General features: G+C 37.6%; 1 protein-coding gene across 3 annotated transcripts in view; it reads right to left on the bottom strand.

The window, feature by feature from the left end:
• Window positions 1-655: 655 nt before the first annotated feature.
• MYOM2 (myomesin 2) overlaps window positions 656-20,188 on the bottom strand; it is a 79,717-nt gene continuing 60,184 nt past the window's right edge. For all 3 annotated transcript variants that reach the window (XM_069805924.1, XM_069805927.1, XM_069805926.1), the window contains 10 exons: window positions 18,949-19,016; window positions 15,105-15,215; window positions 13,656-13,743; window positions 10,822-10,860; window positions 10,037-10,142; window positions 7,210-7,373; window positions 6,845-6,881; window positions 6,697-6,719; window positions 5,778-5,833; window positions 656-1,738 (listed from right to left, as the gene is read on the bottom strand). In XM_069805924.1, the coding sequence (XP_069662025.1) occupies window positions 1,394-1,738; window positions 5,778-5,833; window positions 6,697-6,719; window positions 6,845-6,881; window positions 7,210-7,373; window positions 10,037-10,142; window positions 10,822-10,860; window positions 13,656-13,743; window positions 15,105-15,215; window positions 18,949-19,016 (1,037 nt within the window). In that variant the 3' untranslated portion in view covers window positions 656-1,393. The remainder of the gene's footprint in view (window positions 1,739-5,777; window positions 5,834-6,696; window positions 6,720-6,844; window positions 6,882-7,209; window positions 7,374-10,036; window positions 10,143-10,821; window positions 10,861-13,655; window positions 13,744-15,104; window positions 15,216-18,948; window positions 19,017-20,188) is intronic.

Genomic DNA, 20,188 nt, shown 5'->3' with positions numbered 1-20,188 from the left:
CCACACTTAAGCTCAGACACTATCAGACACTCAGCGCTGGCTTTCAGCCATGACCCCAAACACAAGTTACAGTCCCACCACTTATGTCAAACACTTCCATCCAGTTTCTCCAGTGAAGATTTTGCAGAGTGCCGTTTCTCCAGGCCACCCCTCATCCAAGCTCCCGTCTCCCACAGTGCTCCCTTTTCCTTGCATTTATCCGAGAGACTGGGAGAAGTCACAAGAGAGGAGGGCCGCATCTGGGATGTTTGTATCAATCACCAGTGTTACTTACCATTAGAAGAACTCTTTGCTGAAAGTGGCTTAGCAAATTACAGAGGTTCATCTAGGTAGATAAATGGACTTTTATTGAACAGAGAACCTGATCTGAAAAAGACACCGCTGCAAACACTCAATCATGTACAGATATGTGAGTAATCTCACTGAAGTCTGTTCTATTTCAATGTTTCATGATAAGCATATATTGAAGTCTTTGCCTAGCAGAACATCACTTCATCCATGGAAGAGTTCTGTTGTTCATTTTGGATAGAGGAGAATCAAAGACATAATTATCTTAAGTGACTGAATTGTGTACATGTCTTTTGGTACCAGTTTAAGCTTGCATCTTGATGTGTATTGTAAAGAGTAAAAATTGTTGCAAGTGCCACCCAGTGACTGTGATTAACCGTAATTTGCATTCTTTATTGAAAGTCGATAGTCTGCATGCTACCAGCTGTGAAATTTTGCAATAAGCAATAATTAAACAGTGAAAGAGAGTAAACAGAACTAGTTAGGTGTGATTCAGAGCAATGAGTAACAAAGGTGACTTTTAAAGTTTTATTAGCACAAAGCAAGAAAAACAAAATGCAACCATGTGACCTATGCTTCAATGAGTAAACAGTGAACATTTGTAAAAGTCTACTAAAGATAAAGTCACGCTATAAAACAACAGTATCACTACTAATTAGAGACTGTCCACTAGACTTAAAGGATCAGAGGCTTCAAAGCCAAAGGGACTGTGTGTGGAGCAAAGCAGGAACCATCTCTGAATATGTTTCTAACTGCAGTTCACTACCTTTACTGATGGGACATTTGTTCTCAGAGGGTTGTTGGGTAGGTTTGGGGTTTTTTTGTGGAAGATTAGAGAGGTGGAAATGGAGGTTTACTGTACGTCTGTGCAACTTGCTATTGCATATGGGAACGTCTGGCAGGCATTTGGTTTTTTGCTATTTGCAAGTCCCACCCTATTACATGTATTCCAAGTGAGATTGTTGCAGATGTGTACAGCACCATAGCACAGCTACCTCCCTAAAGCAAACTCCTAAAAGCTCAGTTTCCCTTTGGACATTACCAACTAGTTACGTGGGGGAATACCTCAACTACAGCTCATGTATTCTATTTTGTTTGTCAACCTTTACTTCTTACTGGATTTTGTGTTGCCCTTAGGTTTGAGGACTTCTTCTGATGGTGGTATTGGCCTGGGTTTAGCAAGCTGGCCGGGCTTAATTTCAGGCATTTTTTCACCATGTCTGTACACACTTACAGTGACATCCACTGTTTCCCCACCATACTTGTTCTTGACATGGATGCTGTATTTGCCTGAGTCTTCTGAGGTCACTCCCTTGATTGTTAAACTGGCATATTTCCCTTGTTCCAGTGAAAACACATAGTGCTCATTAAGTTCAAAGACCTTGTCATTCTTGAACCAAATCACTTCGGGGTCAGGATTTCCAAACACAGTACAGGTCAGATTCAGCGTCTGAGGGAGGAAAAAAGAAGTAATTTTGAGGATCAGTCAGATTTGTTTAACCAGAATATTCTCAGTATTGCTTTCAGGCACTTCATATTCCTAGTTAATTGAAGTAAGGCAGGTATCATGTTCTTGAGGACTGAAAAGTAGAGTTCCTAATTTTTTTTTTCTTTGATTCAGTCCTTCCACCATCTTACCAGTGACTGTGATGCAGTAATAGCCTCGGGGTAACAGTGTCTGAAGATGGTAAGTTGGACTGTCATTGCAGTCCTGCCTGCAGGAGACTCCTGACAACCCATTAGTCTGACATGAGGTTCAGGCAATGATAGGTTTAAAAACATCCTTGAAGTTTCCCTGTACACAGCAGGGAGGAGAACTGAGCAAATCTTTTCTGGCCAAGGCCTCCTGAGGTTATTGCTTGAGATGATAAAAAAAAAAAAATCACTTAAAAATAGACTACATAACATGAATCATTGGACATTGATTCCAGGTGCTGCTGACTAGTAAAATGGAAATATTTCATGAAGAATAAATAATACATAAATGTTGTAAAAGTGTAACATGCATGTGTAACGTATTCAAAGAATAGCTGAAATGACGTAGTAGGCCATTGAAGAGAAGGAGATTGAAGAAGCCCACAAAATTTTCATGGTTGTTCGTCCAAATTTTTATATAGCTACTGCTGAACCCCATTTTGGCCACCATATGTATATCTATGTAAACTTTAAGTATTTAGGTACAGTGATGACAGAATAAATGAAAGAATCATTTGAGAAGTTGCATTGATTAGTGCCTACTTTGTCCACCTTTGCTTGAAACTCATTCTGCCAAAAAATTCTGCCCTAGGTAATTAAAATTTGTGTTAAAAATTTCACATATGCATGATTGTGTTGGGGGGAGGGGGGGAAGAAAGGTTAAAAAAAATTAACAACCCAAAACTGATAGTTTCTACCAGAATGCTTCCTTATATTCCCTCCCCTCCATATGCCCCTTCAGGTTTTGAAAAAGTCCTGACTCAGAAGGAGCAGAGAAAGTCTGTCTGTGTGCATATGTGCACGTTTTTGTGCAATATTTTTCTTGAATGATAATGACTGAATAGGTGTGATATAACACAGAGAAAAAAAATTAGAGGAAGAAATTTTAAGTGATCAGAAGTGCTGTATGTTCACAAATAGAAGTAGTCTTGCATACTACATGCCTCCAAAGTCAGAGGGGAATCTTGAATGAAGATTTATATGCACTGGGTCCAATCTAGTGACAACCTAAGTGTGTGAGTACTCTTAAAGAAGTGATACCATGTAGGACATAAAGTTAACTAAAAGCCTATAGGAACTAGCCTTACTATAAAATATTTAAAGGAGTAATGATGCAAACACAAAAATAAAATTTTGGGAGACCAAACTGATGTCTAATAGCGTGAGTTTAAATCTTACTCTCCTTTCTGTAACTCGGGCAACATTTCATTACTACTGCGCTCAAAAGCAACCTCATTTAAGAGCAATTAATAATTAATTCATAATAATTAATCAAGTCTTAATAAGTTCACATTAAAAATTTACTGGAGAACAGATCTATTCCACAGTCATTTTAGATCATTTGGGCCTGTTCTAATTTATTAAATTATAGATGTGACCTAAAATCATTTATATTCTCTTAAGAAGCACTAGTAAAACTTTGTCTTGTGTCCATATATTTGTGTAGTTACACCATCCCATTGCATGAGGAAAACTCTCCACTCTTTTTTTTTTTTTTATAGTTACTTCCCACACTTGTACCTACACAGCTCTTGCATGGTACCTGTTCATATTTAATTTAGAGGTGATTTTAAAGTTTCACTGCCTTGTGATGCATTTTGTTTTGCCTGATTTCAGGAATCGGAGATTTTCTCTTCACGCATTCAGTTATTTAATCCTCACACGATTAGGTCTCTGTTGAAGCCTTTTACTTCTGGAAATGCACTATGTAGCATTTCCTTAACTTAAGGTTGTAGTTTTTAGGGCATGACTGTATGAGGAAACTGCAGCTCGTCTGTGCATGCTGTCAGGGGTGACTTCACCAAGCTGTTTCCTTATGGTTAGACTGGTTTAAGATGTTGGTCATAGAGTGACTTACACCTAACTTCCTAAAAGACTAGCTTTCTTGCTCTGAGGTGCCTCTGTCTACCACAATAAGAAGGCACCTCATGTGAACACCCATTAGAGACAAAGAAAGGAATGGGCCAAGAGGAAAATCATCTCTCTCTGGTCCAGAGTTGAGCAGCTTTCAACATCCACTCCAAGGACCACATGTTCCCCAATCTTTCTAAAGAGGCTGCTCCTCGATATCCAGAAAATGGCCAAGTACACAGAAATTTGGAAGGGTTGTGTGCAACCTCTTACTCCGGTGATAAGAAAGACAGTTTCCACACAGAGCAACACAGCTGTAGTGTCTGAAGATGAACTTCATGCAAGAGATGTAAACAGCCTGATCAACATGCTCTGGATAGCCAGCAGATGGTAAGAGTCACATTGGCTCACGAGACGATCTGCTATAGTCAGTCAGACTGAAAGTCCATCTAGCTCTTTTAGATGTCAAAGGCAACTGCTTAAGAAAGCATATAAAAATACAGAAGATGAATAGTGTGATCCTATTCCCAGTATACCTTCCTACTTTCCAAAATCTGGTGGCTTTTAAACCTGTTATAAGCATAAGTTGTATCAAGAACGTTGTATTTAATGGCCCCTGCTGGACTTTCTTTCATGATATTGCCTATTTCTTTTTTGGACCCAAATCTATTTTGGCCTAAGGTACTAAGGCACAAATTAATTATGAACCACTTGAAAAAAATACTTCTTTTTGATTCTTTAAAGCCTGTAAAGACCATGTAATTAGGCATTCCCTAGTTCTTGTGCTGTAAGTGCTTGGTAATCATTTCCAAGTACCTCCTCTGCACCGTGCACAATACTGCAGATTTCTTTTCTTTTTTTACCCTGTTCTCTTTCAGTTATTTTTCTTCCCAGATTGAAGACCTAAGTTTCTCTGCATAGGGAAGGATGGGGTACCCAATAGAAGATGATTTGCTTCAGGAGAAAGAGACAAGAACTTGCTGTCTGCATGGGAAGAATGAAAAGAATTTATCTTTCCTGGACTGAAGGATTGGGTGTCTGGAGTCTGGCACTCACGCCCAGGATGGAGAGACCAAGTTCCATTACTTCCTCACACCTGTAAGGACTAACAGCAGCTCAAATAGTCTTGTCCTTCCATCTTAGTACCCAGAGAGTTTGGCCTGAGGTTGCATGAGGTCCTGCTCCACCATGACAAAAATCCCAGTGAGGGACACCAGTCAGTCAGAATCATGAAATTTCATTTCCACCAGTCAAGCTGACCTAGGAAGGGACTTTGCAAAGACTGACCAATTTTGACTTTGTATCTGGGCATTTAGTTATTACTGATGTCAAAAAAATGTGTGTATTCACAGGCCTTCAATCTCCCATAATTATATATTTTAATGGGGCTATCTGCCAATATGTAGGAAGAGGGGAGAGTTTAGCCCCTTGGCCCAGGTAGGTTCTTTATCCTCCTTTACTCTTACCAGCCATAACAGCCTTTGTCTAGCATGCTGGAGAATGGGACCTGATTTTTGTTTCTGGTATACTGGCTCTGAAAGAGTGGCTGCTTCCTCCTGCCTCTTCAGTTTCTTCTACAGGGCAGGAGTAGACTCTCCCCTTGAACTGCTCTGCTTAGTACACAGAGCTGAAAGGCAGCCCAGATCTGAGTATGCAGTTAACTTAGAGCCTCTACATGATCAGTGCAAGACCAGCTCCTCCTGAGGCTGACCTTGCTTGCCTAAGATCTGAATCAGGCTGTGCTTTCTCCATACAGTCAGCTTATGGGACCTGTGCTTGCTTAGAAATTGCATGTGTCTCAATTAAATGACTACCATTTGGTAGTTTAAATTATCCTCCTTCTGCTTTCAGCTTCTACAAAATCATCTTCATCCCCTTCCCTTTTGCCATCAAAGAAAACTTCTCACCAGTCAGCATGACTCATTGACAAACATTATCCTTACCTTCCCATCCATTATAGTAACGACATCAGGCAAACCACCAATGACTTTACCACGATCTAGGAGTTAAAGAAAAATATGTGAACCGTGTGAAGTTTAGACCTCAAAATTACTCATTTCTTACTGATTTTATAACGTGGTATCATATTAGTCGCAGCTTTTGTTTGGACTTATCTTTAAACAAACTGTAGTTCCTGGTTAAACGACGTAAAATAATACAATTTATGTGATATTTTGTGTTATTTCTTTTTAATGTATTTTATGGTCCCCTCTTTTTTTAGCAGAGATTGTGCTATAGCATTCTAAACTGATACATACAACAACCTTGAAGCTACAGCTGAGCTTGACAGTTTGTGCTTTGGGCACAGAGCAAAGCAAAAAGGATGCTTTTAGCGTCTTGGTGGTATCTAAGATCTAAGGAAAATTTGTTCTGCCAATCTCTTTGTGGGCAGAAGCATCTTGTCATTACCAGGGGAACTGATATCAAAGTACCAGAATTCCTACAGCACCTCAACAGTAACAAGCTTCCCCACTGTCAGTGTCTCAGCAAGCACTGCCCAACAGGCACTAGCAGGTGATTTTTTACTTAATAGGTAGATCTCAATATTCAGTATCAACAGCAGCTTTCAGAGTCAACATCTCCTTGTATGACACCCAGAAGCTCACAGCCACAAAACCTCTGCAGACACAAGAAGATACAGTGGAGGCTTGCAAAATGTGTAAAGCTTTTAGTGGGTTTCCATTGGAATTAGAAACAAATAAATCCACAAAATACTATTATTATTGCAGTATTATGTGTTAACAGGGAATTACTGCAGCCACAAAACTCTGAAAGCTATGGCAGCATATCATGACGGACGCCTTAAAGAGAACACTAGACTACATTGTAGAACACCTTTGATAAAATGTAAAATAAACTTACTCTTCTCAGCAAAAGCAGCTGCCCTAAAATTGTTGAAGAGAGGAAGAGAAATAAATAATGAAATTAATGAAATTATTAATAATTTTTGTTTTCTGTAAGTAATGACACTGTTGTTACAGCATTAAAATGCAAAAGATGTAGCACTTACTTGAGTCGCTGGAATTCTGCATATGCATCATCAAAAGCTGTAAAAAAAACAATTGAGAGTGCTATGGTCCATGAACATAACTTGCACTTTGGGCTCAGTATAAACATTCAAACACATACTCATGTTAAAGCTCTTTTAAAATCAGTACAGGGTTACACAGTAGTGAAATGGGAAACCAAATCCCTGAAACTCAATGCCACTGGTGGTGAAAACAGATACAAGACTAAAAAGATCATAACGGTTGTGCAACTAAACTACAATTGGTTCTGACCAAAGGCTTTCCGTTTTTACTGTCATTCCTCTGATTATTGCCAGTAAATTCTGTTTAATCCATGAAAAGTTGCTATATGGTCTTATAAATTTACCTTGCCCAGACAGATCAAGTGTGCGTTTGTAGGATTCCTTGTCGCCAAAGATTTCAAAGGTGTAGTTCCCCTTATCCTTTTCAGTGGGTTCAACTATCTGCAGCCAGGCAACATCCTCTCCACCTCCAATCTTCATCTTTTCACCAGAAGGAATCTTAGATTCCCTGGGTAAAAAAAAAAAAAAAAATTAGTTTGAACATTCTTTTCATGTATATTCTCCATAGGAGATCATCTATAAAAAGATGGATAAGGATATATGGATAAAAAGATGGATATAAGGATAACATACTATTCCTAAACTAAAGATAAATTGCAACTAATGGGAGCAATTTCCCAGAAGATTCTTTTCTTCCTGTTGGGGGTATGAAACCCTTTGAAACAATTAGCTTGAGCTTTCATTCCAAAGATTAATTTGTTCACCCGCTTCTCACTCTTCTTCTCTCCACATACACAATCGTCTGTGTTTATATGCACATTCATGTCTGTATGTGAAAATGGTGCATGACTTTAGACTTCTGTACACTTCATGCATACTAACATAGAATACATCAGAATAGAAAACTAGAGGCAAAGAACCTTTTCTGATGAGGAAAAATATCTATATTTTTCATTAACTTCAAAAATCAATTAAGAAAACAATAAAAGTTTTGCATAGAATTTATTATTCTTGCATCAAGTCAAAATACACCTGTAGGGGGGTTTTGGGTTTTTTAAGAACAAGACAAGAAGCAAATATTCTAACTGCAGATAATTAATAAACAGGTCTTTAAAAACCAGTGGCATTATATTGACTTATCACCACTTCCTAAGCTAATATAAGAAATGCCCTACCGATTCACATCAGGGGTTCTTCTGGTCCATAATCTGTCATGAAGAGTGGAAATAGAAGAAACTATTTAATGAGAGCATGCAAACCAGATCACTTCCAATGGTTTGAAGAGAAGTGTCCTCTTTCACTCATTAACTAAAGAAATACTTGTTTTCATCCTTCCTCCCCAAGCATGTTTAGCTGGAATTTTTAATAGATGAAGTCAGCATTAGCTTCTCTTTTATCAGTTATTTTATTCACCCAGACAGGGCTGATCTGGCTTCATAGCTAGAGAGTTACTCTGATGAGGAAAAGGAATTTTTACTATTTCCCTTCCTATAAGACGACTACATTGAGTTCAGCGTACCAAATTAGATACCTGGATAGAAATTACTATGTATTAGAAAATACTACATATAATATTCCCCAGTGTGCCATGAGTGGATGATGCATGCTGGCTTTAGGACTTGTATTATGTTCCCTGCTATGCAGTATAATGGATAATTCAAAGCTAGCTAGAAATTTACATGGTATGTTTCATGATGTGCAGACAATGGTAAAAAAACATGTATTGTCTAGCCTTTCATTTTTTCCAAGAAAAGATTTGCTAGAACCCCATTTAAAAGAGCAGGGAGGTTTGGAGATGCTGGGGGAGGTTGGTTGGTTTGGTTGGTTGGTTTAGTCTTTGTTTTAGCTTCAACAACTCCGGCTTATAATCTTTGTATTCATGGAAGAATCGAAATTTTATTTGTTCAAAATCTGTGTTTAATGATCTTCAAGACAATCAATGTGCAAGACATTATAAAATCTGAAATATTAGGAGGGGGGAGGTGTCTATGTAAATACAAATATGCACGCGGATATTTCCTTATTAGCCATGTAGCATTCTTAGTTTTACATTTCTATGAACTGGATGGTAGAATGGACTAAGTCACTTTTAAAACTCAAGCAGATATAGTAAAAGGCAGAGGCAAAAAATATTTTTCTTTTCCTTTCCATCATATCAGTACCACATTTACTGAAAGAAGGCGCAGAACTTACTGAATACAAAGCTTGAGTTATGACTACAGCTGCACATCCTTGCAGAAGTGTTCTCGAGCTCCCTGAACCTGATGATCACTGACACTTTCTTGTGTTCCTGTCTTCATAGAAATCAAGGGCTGGGCAGCATTGCAAAACTATGACAACATGCTGATAAACCAGCCTCTTCCTGTCCAAGTCAGACCAGTTCACTGTGTGTCATCTTTGCAGGCCATCAAGGAATGTGAAAGTTGAAACCTCTTGAAGAGTTTTAAAATCCTTCCAAACCTTACCTGTGGTTTCAAACAAATGAGGGCCTGACATGGCAAAGTATTTGAGCACACATTTAACTGTAAATACACAGATGAAGACAGTGCCTCTGCAGTCAATGATTAATGTAACATGAGGGTGGAAAACTATTGGGAACTTTAAAGCTCATTTCTGGTCATATTGTCAGCTCTGAGGGCTATTCTTGAAGTATTCTGTGCCCCACTGAGTATCTTTTCAAAGAAGAGGAACAGAATCAAAATATTTTTGGTTACTTAAGACTGTATCAGTTTGGAAAAAAAAAAAAATTCCTTTCTTAATACAAGCTTTTATTAAACTGTGAGAGCACATCCTTTCTATTCACCTAGTATTGGAGGAGAATTTAATCCATTTAAAGAAAAGGGCAGCTCTGAGTAGAAAACTATGCTCGAGTATTTTGCTATCTTTGAACCAATGAGATAATATAGTGGAAAACAAACAGTCTTGTGTTGAATAAGAGGCTGGAATACTGTAGATTCTTTTTTCCTGGCTGTTACAGCCCTCCTGATACGTGTTGAACAAGTCTCTTAAAATTTCTTTTACTGTATGTACTATGTGAAAAGAGAATATGAAGTGCTGGAAAGAGAAATTAATTAATGTGGTCCAGTTACTAAATGAATGCCACAGAATAGTAAATAGTAAAACATAAAGATGAAATTTTTTCTCAAAATTGAAAAAAATATTCTCATCTACCTGTGAGACCAGCTAACTTTCATTTCTTCATTGTAGTACTTCAAGAAACACTGGAGCCTTATTCCTTCCTCAGTGCAAAGGATCTTCAGTGGAGAGGCTGACTTACCTACGTAAAATAGAATATATGCAGATCAAACAGGATAGTGGAATGAATAGGAAACAGTCAAATGAACTACTTGTACTGTCAGGACAAGAAAAATTCAAGATGTGGGCCATGATTTTCAACTACTACAAAGAGACAATTGGTCATGCGTCTCAAAGGAGATCTGCTGATTTATATCAGGTAAAAGTTCAGTATGAGTTTATGGTTTTATTGTCATATACAAGCATTATGACTAGCAAGATCCATTGTGAAACAATAAGCTAGTCATGTAATTGCCGTGAAACAGTAGTGTCATGATTCTAATTGCACAAAAAATTTTTTCTTGTGCACCCCCTTTTCTTTCAGTGGAATGACTCGCAACTTCTCACTGGGAGCAGGATCAGAATCTCCTTCTCTCTGTATCAAGGTTCACTTACCAGTGGGATGTCAGAAGAAAATTATTGCTACAACATTGTCACAGTATCTAAACCAAACAAGCCAGGTGGAATAATACTTTGTTCCCTTTTAATAGTGTCAATTAGCAAGGTCAACTGCCTATTCAGAAACTTAATAACATGTCCATAATAATATAAGCATCATGACTCTCAGAGATTTCCCACTTATAATAAAAATTTTCTGCCTCAGGCTCAGATGACTTTAACATTAAAAACCTACGTGAAAATCCAAGACAGCATTTACTTACCACTGACTCGGCTCAATGCCAGAATTATATCATTGTACACTGAAGAGAAAAAAAAAAAAAGGAAAAAAAAAAAGAAAATGTACCATCAAAATCCAATCCGAATATAGCTTTGTTATGTTCAGTTTAATTAAAGCAATATGGGAAGTCTTCACATCCTTAGGCAAAGAAAACCATTAAAATTGCAACAGGTGTATGGGACAAATTGGAGACTGACTGTGTACAGCATATGAATTCTGTGCTGTGTCACTCAGTATCTCTGCTGTGTCTGGAGTCAGCTGTCTGCTGTCAAATCTTTGTCTTTGTATCCCTCAGGCCAGAAACAATAAAAGGTCATTAAAACTAGATAGTTCACATTCAGAGGAGAGTGCAGGGGAAAGAGAAATTATCACATTCTAGGTGAAAACAGTTTTCACCTGCTCCCTGTAGGTTGGCATTTGACAAATGTAAACCCCTTCAACAGCAAGTGAAAGAAAACAGGTATCATATCAAGCTTGTGAAATATCAGAGAGCTGATGGGTTTGCAGAAGGGGAGAACCCTGGAGACAACAGCAGAAGAACAGGGAACTCTTTCATAGCAGAAGAATCCTATTCAGTGTCATTGTGTTAAGATGGAAAGAGAAAGAAAGAAGCACCAAAATCTGAAGAATGCATATTCAAGGCTGAAGAATTTTTATGAAGAGGGAAGACAGCGAAATGCATGAAGTTCAGAAAACACTACTTGTATATTTGGTCTGTATTGATCTGTATCTGCACATTTTTTGTCTCTGCTAAAATAAATCGTGATTCAATTCTGTAACTGTCTGCAAACTCCACTATGCTTCTACTGGCATGTTGACATGAGGACATGAATCGCTTAAGAACTCAGTCTGATATTCATCTTTTCCTCTTATTTCAGGTAATTCCCCAACCTGCTGAAAATAAAAAAATATTAAGATCTTTGGTAAATTGAGTTAATTTTTGAACATGCCTTTCTCCCTCTATTAGGACCCAGCAAATAATATTCATTATTTGGGTCAAATGTCTACATGCAGGTGGGATGAATCCAGGTTCACCTTGGCTTAGTTGGTGGGACCTAAGCAAAGAAGCCCAAGGAAGATCTCTCTGCCCAAGTTGAGTAAAAATCATTTATGTTGGCAACAGATCAATCTTTGCTATAGACTCAGAAGTAAACTAACTTTTTTTTCACTGAACAAATTTAAATATACGTAGAATTACAGTAGCTTACTGTGATATCTGATAACATATGAAACCTTATTTAAATGCCTACCATCAGTGCATTTTAGACTAGATTCTCTTACCCTTATTTGCATTTATTTTCATTTGAATGCCAATGCATCCTGAGCTTGAACTAACCTGCCCCATAAAATATGCAGTCTTCCAGGGTCCCATTCATGCTAAACTTCTCTGTTTATCCTTTACGTTTCAAGGCTAACTCCACCATTTAGGAGACCCACTGTTCGTTTTAACACTGCAGTTCATGTGGTTTTGCTGGTTGACATTTTCAAAGCTTCCTGGACCCACAGAATTAGACACTATGAATTCTCTAAATAGGCATTTCACTGTACACTTGCAGCACAGCACTGTCTTACCATACCTGAAGTATAGTCTCTGGAAGGACCCCTGACCATAAGATGGAGAACTACTGTACCTTTTGTTTATTCCAGTGGTCAGGATACCCCTTACTTGAAAATCCATAGACTAAGAGAATGATATCTGTGTATGTACCAAAGGACAGGAATGGAGGAGGTGGTTAATGAGGATGTATTAGATAGTGTGACTCCTGAACATGACATAAATGGTATGGAATGAGGGGCGGAGATTGTACTGGTTTTGGCTGGGATGGAGTTAATTTTCTTCATAGCAGCTTGTATGGTGCTGTGTTTTGGATTTGTGACTGAAACAGTGTTGATGATAACACAGGGATGTTTTAGCTATTGCTGAGCAGTGTTTGCACAGCATGAAAGCATTTTATTTCTGTTCCTCAGACTGCCCCACCAGTGAGGAGGATGGGGGTGAACAAGGAGTTGGGAGGGGACACAGGCGGGACAGCTGACCCCGACTGACCAGAGGGGTATTCCAGACCATAGAACGTCATGCTCAGCATAGAAAGCTGGGGGAAGAAGGAGGAAGAGAGACTTTCAGAGTTTTGGTGTTGGTCTTCCCAAGTCACCATTACATGTGATGGAGCCCTGCTTTCCTGGAGATGGCTGAACACCTGCCTGCCGATGGGTAGAAGTGAATTAATTCCTTATTTTGCTTTGCCGTCATGCACAGCTTTTGCTTTATCTATTAAACTGTCTTTATCTCAACCCACGTGTTTTCTTGCTTTTCCCCTTCCAGTTCTCTCCCCCATCCCACCAGGGTTGGTGGCAGGGAGGGAAGCGAGTAGCTATGTGGGGCTGAGCTGCCTACTGGAGTTAACCTACAATACAGCTTTATGATTTTACAATCAAAATAACTCTCAGTCGCCACAGACAGACCTACATCAACATATTCAGCACTTTGGTGCTTTAGGGGGGGTTGTAGACATTAAAGCTTAACAAATTTGAGAGAGAGAGAGCTCTCTACAAAAGATCTCACATAAAAGGGGGTGTCTGCCTGATTAGAAACTTACTTCATTTCTTGCCTGTCAGAGTACTAGAGAGTAACCATTACAATGACCAGTATCACCCCTCCTAAACTGGTGATCTGCAGTTCAGGCCTCTATAACTTAAGAAATGAAATGCAAAGGACCCCAAAAATGTTTGCTAACTTGCCATTTGCAAGGATAGATCTTTGACACCTCTTGTGAACATACGGAGATCATTATTTCAATATAGTAAACTAAATGTTACCTTTTCCTGATAATTCAAGAGTAGATACATCATGACCTCTATCATCTGATAGTGTTGCCTTATAAACTCCTTCATCTTTGCGAGACAGCTACAAGGAAAACACAAGACGTTTACTGACAAACTTGATAATAGTACAACATTTGCTCAACCCCTGCATGATTTTCTGAATCAAACAGCATACACCGTACCGCATTCTGGTTAAATAATCTTTCCAGAAATGAGATGGAAACTATGAATGGCTTGTGCATGTTTTTTATGGAGCTGTAGTTAGTTCTTAAGCCTAAAACATATTCTGATTTCAGTTCAACTGCCTTGAGAAACCATGTTTTTAGTCTGGTTCCAAAAAGACAAAAAGAGTTGATCCTGGTCAGTAGAAATTACAAGTAGTGTAGTAAGATGTAACAGAGGGTAACTTCAACACACACAAACTTTAGAAATGAAATTTTTCTTCAACCAAAATGATTACTTTTTTGAATCAATCTATGTAAAGCATAACAACAGATCTATATCCTTTAACTGTCCAGATATCAACTCAGTAGCTTTCATTCAAGCAGCAACTGTAGTCAAATTATATCTATGCTAAGTAAATAATGAATTCATTACCCTTACATTCTAAAATCTAACACAGTGATACTGCATTAAAGGCAGCAGGGTTTTTTTGGGGGGGTGGTTTTATTTTAATTTATTTTAAAACCTGAAGGAAAAATATATAAATAAATATATATAGTTGGGAGGTTATTTAATTGAGTCTTAGACTTATACAAGGCCACAAGCAAGTAAATCATAGTAGAAGCATCATATAATTGAATGACAAGTAACAAGAACAATTCAAGACAAGCAGAAACCACCCTCCCCCAAAAAAGTCTAGTCAAGAAAGATGAAGCCACTGGAAAGTCAGTATCCTCTTGCAAGTGAAATGAAGGAAGAAAATTAGAAGAATATGAAACCAATAAATAAATACGTAAATTTAATGGAATGCACATTATGCTGAAAGCAGAAAAACTCGATCTGGGGAGGTTTTGGCACTTGACAAAGGCAGAAACTATGCAAGCTAAGGCTTCAGACCCAAGTAAGGTTGTCCTGTTTGCATAAAGATAAATCTTAAGAATTCATATACCTCAAACCTATTCATTTTAGGCAATAAAACTGAAACACTGTCAGAAATGAGGTGCTTGAACAAATTGATAAATTAAGGAGCAATAAGAACTAACGAGATAGAGTTTACCTACAGACGCTGAAGCAACTTAAGCATGAACTGTCTGAGCTGATAACAAAAATAGATACTCTTTTACCAGCATTAGTTACTCACCAGCTAATTGAAGGGTAGCAAATATGCTTTTTCTTAAAACAGTTCACGGAAATCATGATAGCTGGTTTAGTGCTCTGCCTGGCAAATCTATAGCGTGTCAAGCAGAAGCTGTCAATTCTAATCAGTAGGTGATACTGTACCCTGGGAATACTAAGGTGACATTTTCCCTGCTGCAGATCAGGCACCTCAACGTCAATCCCAGAACCATCCTTATACCACTTGAAAACAGTCTCCTTCTTTGTGTTCGCAACCTGTACAACAGAAAAGGCACATAAGCCTGGCTATGTCCTGAAGAAAGGGATCACAGGTAGGTAGTCACACAGGTACTTTCAACATAAGAAGTCAATTTTTTTATAACACATGTCAAATAAAGCTAAGTAAAAAACCAATTTCAACCAAGTGCTACTAAGCAAACCTTAGTCCTACGGTATTTATTTGCAGCACAGAACTGGTCAGAAGTATAGAGCTTACACCTTCAGAGCCCTGTCAAATCCTTAAAGGCAATTCTGTCAATCTCTTCCCTTAAAGGGTTTTGCACCCTCGCTATGTGGTTGTAGTTTTTCTAGAGATATCTTTGAGGAGTATCTTTGAAATTAGAGCTGCTGAACTCTGCTTTATCTTTTTGTGTTTGCCATGTGTCTCCAGAGAGCTGTAACACAGAACTCAGGCCCTATCTTAGAGCGTCTTCAGCCAATTTGCAGATTTATCCCAGCTACCTAAGCAATGTCTTCCAGGGCTACACTGCAGAGAGCAACAGAAATTATTATTCTGAAAGCATTTGAGACTTCAAAATTGTGAGCTGTACCAGATATCCTTTTTTTCTTCTACATTGTGTCCTATGAGAAGTACAAAGACTTGAGGAATCCTACAAATTGCAGTCTCTCCCAACACGAAGGGGCTTCACAACGTAGTGCAAATGCAGAGAAGTCGCTTGAAAGCCAGAATTTTGCTGTAGTAGCAGCAGATCATCTAAGAAATGCATAAATAGCCTACAGGCATACCTCAAGTACTGCTCTGATTTTGAAATATAAATTGTGTATTGGTGATGCTTAAAATATCTCTGGATGAATGTCCTCAAACTACGAATTCAAAGAAGCTAAAAGCCCAGCTCTTTTTAGAAACCCTGGCAATATATTTTATTTTTCTCCCTTTCAGAAACACTATGGTTTCTTTGACATCACTATCCCCATACCCTTCCAAAAATCACAAAAATGCAATAGTATTTCTGTGCGTAGCCTGGATACCCAGTCAGCGTGGCTTTGGCAGAAGGACAGAGCTGGCAGGACATTTCTCAGTCCCCAGGCAGTTGCTTTAAAAAGTCTCCTTAAAAAAGAACTGAACAAATGGATAGAGGGCAGCCCAGAAGTTAATACAGATCTGCAATAGTTTCGAGTGGCTTGCTTGGAGGAAAATACATGCACCAATTTCTAACACTTTCATATTAGAGAAGTCATTCCATAGATGGACAGGTCTATGAAAGCTCTCTAGAGGAGACTAGACAAATAGGAGGGCCTCCTATTTTTTGACTCCTGAACATCTCTATAAAACCTGCTCACATTAATCACATATATTGCTGCTTAATAACCAGTGTGCTTGCTATGGATCTCTGACAGAGTATTTGAGATCACAACCTGGCCCAAAGCAATGCCTTGCTTGAGAAAAGTGAGCAGCATTTTACATTTACCAGTAACTACAAAGTGGCTATTCCTGTAGTCATATGACATGAGTGACAATTTTATTTGAACAAAGCCTGAAGGAATAAGCCTTTAATGCTTTTCAACAATTTTTCATCAAAGACTGTTAGCACTCAATCTGACAATAAATAGACTGAGTTTCACATGCAATTTGCACTGCTGAAGTTATTTCATGTTGACATTTACTTTGAAAAGTTACCTTTTTCGCTGTTTAGCCACACACCAAAAATCTTGCTTTTAACAGACACAGTACAAATAAGGGTCAAAGTTATACAAAAGCAGGTAGCTTCTGAACATTCTGAAATTTAGAGGTACTTGAAGAAAAATGATAGTAGATGCTGGCGTATGAAGAAAAATAAACACACAATAAAAAGCAAACACCATCAAATTATCACTCATATGTACAAACATGTCCCACAGGCATGCAAGGGCTACAATGCCAAGAACAAGGTCATCAATCCCAGCTATTTCAGAATTAAACACTAAGTCAATCAAAAGTCAATCAGGTCCAATCACATAGAAAATAAGTGATATGTGAGGTAATGTGTATTACTTTGGATATACTGTTTTATAACACAACCCATATTTGTTCATTATTACTGTTATGAACCTGAATCATACAGTCCATCTTCTGCCCCACACAAGCTTTCAGTTGGCCTGGTTTCCTAAGTCCCCTATTTCATGCCACGGCCTTTGAGAAAGTCAAGGCAAAAAGCCCTTTCTTACAGGTACTTCCTTCACATTATCCCAGGCTCTTTCAAGAGGTAAAATCACCCATGACAATTACTTTCGCGCAGGAGCACAAAACAGAGCCTAGAAGAGACCTGGGCCAAGTGCTATGATATGGCCTGGGGAAGCAGAGATTGTTCCTTAGATGGTTTTTATTAGCACAGAAATAGCCCAGGTCAGCCACACTTGTAACTCAAATGTCAGGTATCTGAAGTTTATAGGACAAATCCAGGCTTTATTGTTTAAACTCTTCCTATGTACAAATATCAGTTAAGCAAGCATAAACAACAGTACCATGTGAACCTAATGGCCAGTCACATACTAACAGTAACAAACATTTTAAGGTCAATGGCATAGTTAAAATGACAAGTGTGCAAACAGCCCATATCCTACATTTCATTTACATAAAATGTTCTGGCCTTATGAACACAAAGGACACTGGTGAAAAGCATATAATCAGACACTCAGCCTTTCACAGTTTCAGTGGTATAAACAGGTTTGACAGTCAATGAAGAGAAGGATAATTTCAGATTAATTTGTAGAGAATTAACACTAGTATAACTGGTTAGGCAACATATAATTCCACATGTGAAGGAAAGGATAAGCAGGGTTCATGTCTGAGGCAAATGCATGTGGAGATTATAAAGTACACCAGCTATGCAGCTCAGTACCAGCAAAGGTACCATCTTAGCTAATGAGTGTTGAGCCTTAAAATGGGGGCACACAGAATGGCAGCTTCACCACCCAGGCCAGTTCTGCCGGGAATAAGTTGAGGTTAAAGGTCTCCTAATTAGTGAGCAGAAAAAAAAAAGGAAAAAAATTCCACAAATGTGCATGTGAATTGCTCATAATGAATGATTCAAGTTAGTCTAATTAAAAGCCAAAAGCTTACTCAAAAGAAGTGGAGAAAATTAATACAAAAGAGTCCATATTACAAGAAAAGGCAATGAAAAGGAGTTTGATGCCTGTTCAATTCAATTAATTTAGTTATTCAGACCTCTAATTAGTCACTCTAGAAGAGCAACACAAATTAAAATGTATCAGTTTAGAATGGCATATAAAGATGTTAACAGCAGAAATTACTCTGAATTCCATGCACATTAGCATTAGTTAAGATTCAAAGGTCATTAGCCAAATATAATAAAAATCATGTTTTATAACTTTAATTCTAGAAGCCTTTGTTGCATGTTTGGTTACAGTTGATTAAATAACAGATGCTTTGGTAGAGGAACCTTTAAATCAGAAAATGGTGAGGAAAGAGTTTGAACTCTGGCTTTGGATGAATATTTTGTTTAAATTATTGTTATGGTTCACAATTATTATAAAGAATTAGATCACCTATCACATTTAGAAGTCTTCTGTAAATTTTTTTTTGTCTTAATGAAGAATACAGCAGAAGAGTAGTAAGTCAGAAATTTTTATTTTAAATATTTCTAAATAATAAAAAAAAGTTTTCATATGAAACTTTTAATTTTAAAAATATCAAAATCTTTCCTCATATTTCCTACCTCAACTTTAAATCAACACATTCTAACAAATTATTTCAAGTATATTTCCTCACCTTACAAGCAAGTAAAACTTCACATTCCTCTGTAACTTCCCAATACAGAAACTCTGAGAAGTGAGGACCTAAGAAACAAAATTGTTTTGAAGCATATGTTGTAGAATGAAGAGTATCAGAGAGATGCAGTGAAAAAAAGAAAAAGGATGACAATTATATTATAACATCCTTACATCAGAGTGATGAGAGGGAACTCCTCAACTACCTATGCACTAAAAGGAAAATCCTGTAGTAAGTTTTTATTGTATTGACCCAGGTGTCTACAGTACAGTTTAGAAACCTGAGGCTTATCTCTGGTTTTATGATAATTCATGTAATTCCAAAACGTAAAATGGTGAGACAGATTAATTTACTAAATATGTTTATGCCCAATTGCCAGCTAAGCATAGGAAAGAAACAGAGTAGCTACAAACAAGTGTACAAACAATGTATTTAATGCAAAGGGAACTGGAGAATAAACAAATGTATCCAAACACCCAATTAAATGGTCAAAGCAAAAATCCCATGCCAGACATTATTTGTCTAAATTATATAAAGTGAAAAAATGTATGAAACATTACCAGCAGAACAGGAACTATTCCTTTTCCCCACTGAGGTTCCAATTCTGCAAGTATATGTATATCCTTAAGTAAATTTACTGACATACATAGCCTTTTTAAAATTATTGTGCTTACTCATGTCAGTAAAGTTATATGTTTTAGTGTCTGCAGGGTCAGGGCCCATAACTGCAATATCCAGACCTGGAAGGTAGTAAAGTCCCAGATTTTCACTTAAGTCACTGAGAACTGTAGATCTTGTGAGTTTATGCTGTAAGTGGTATAATTTCCTTCCTAAATCTATTAAAAAAAAAATAAATAATCCCCCCCCAAAATAGAAAATAATCTAATTACATTGCTTATGTAGAGAATTTTATCTAAGCTATTTAGAATAAATGCTTTTAATTATTATTATTACTTTCATCCTAAAAGCCATGTGCTTGCCAAGCAAAAATTACAAACTAGAGCTCAAACTCAATTTTTTAAGCATTTCACAGTGATAGAATTCTGAATTAGGTATCCAATAGTAATTCTTACTTTCAGCTGCAACCAATATTGATAGCAAGTATATAACAAACTCTGAAACTGTATAGCAACTATGCAACAAATATACATTTAGTTCCTGGAATTTTGCCTGGACAGAAACCACAGGATCTGGTTTTTAATCTTCCTTGTCTGATGCTATGCTGTCAACTCTTCTGTCA

This window comes from Haliaeetus albicilla, chromosome 18, assembly GCF_947461875.1.
Source record: "Haliaeetus albicilla chromosome 18, bHalAlb1.1, whole genome shotgun sequence".
Lineage (NCBI taxonomy): Eukaryota > Metazoa > Chordata > Aves > Accipitriformes > Accipitridae > Haliaeetus > Haliaeetus albicilla.
This window is presented reverse-complemented; position numbering and strand designations above follow the sequence as displayed.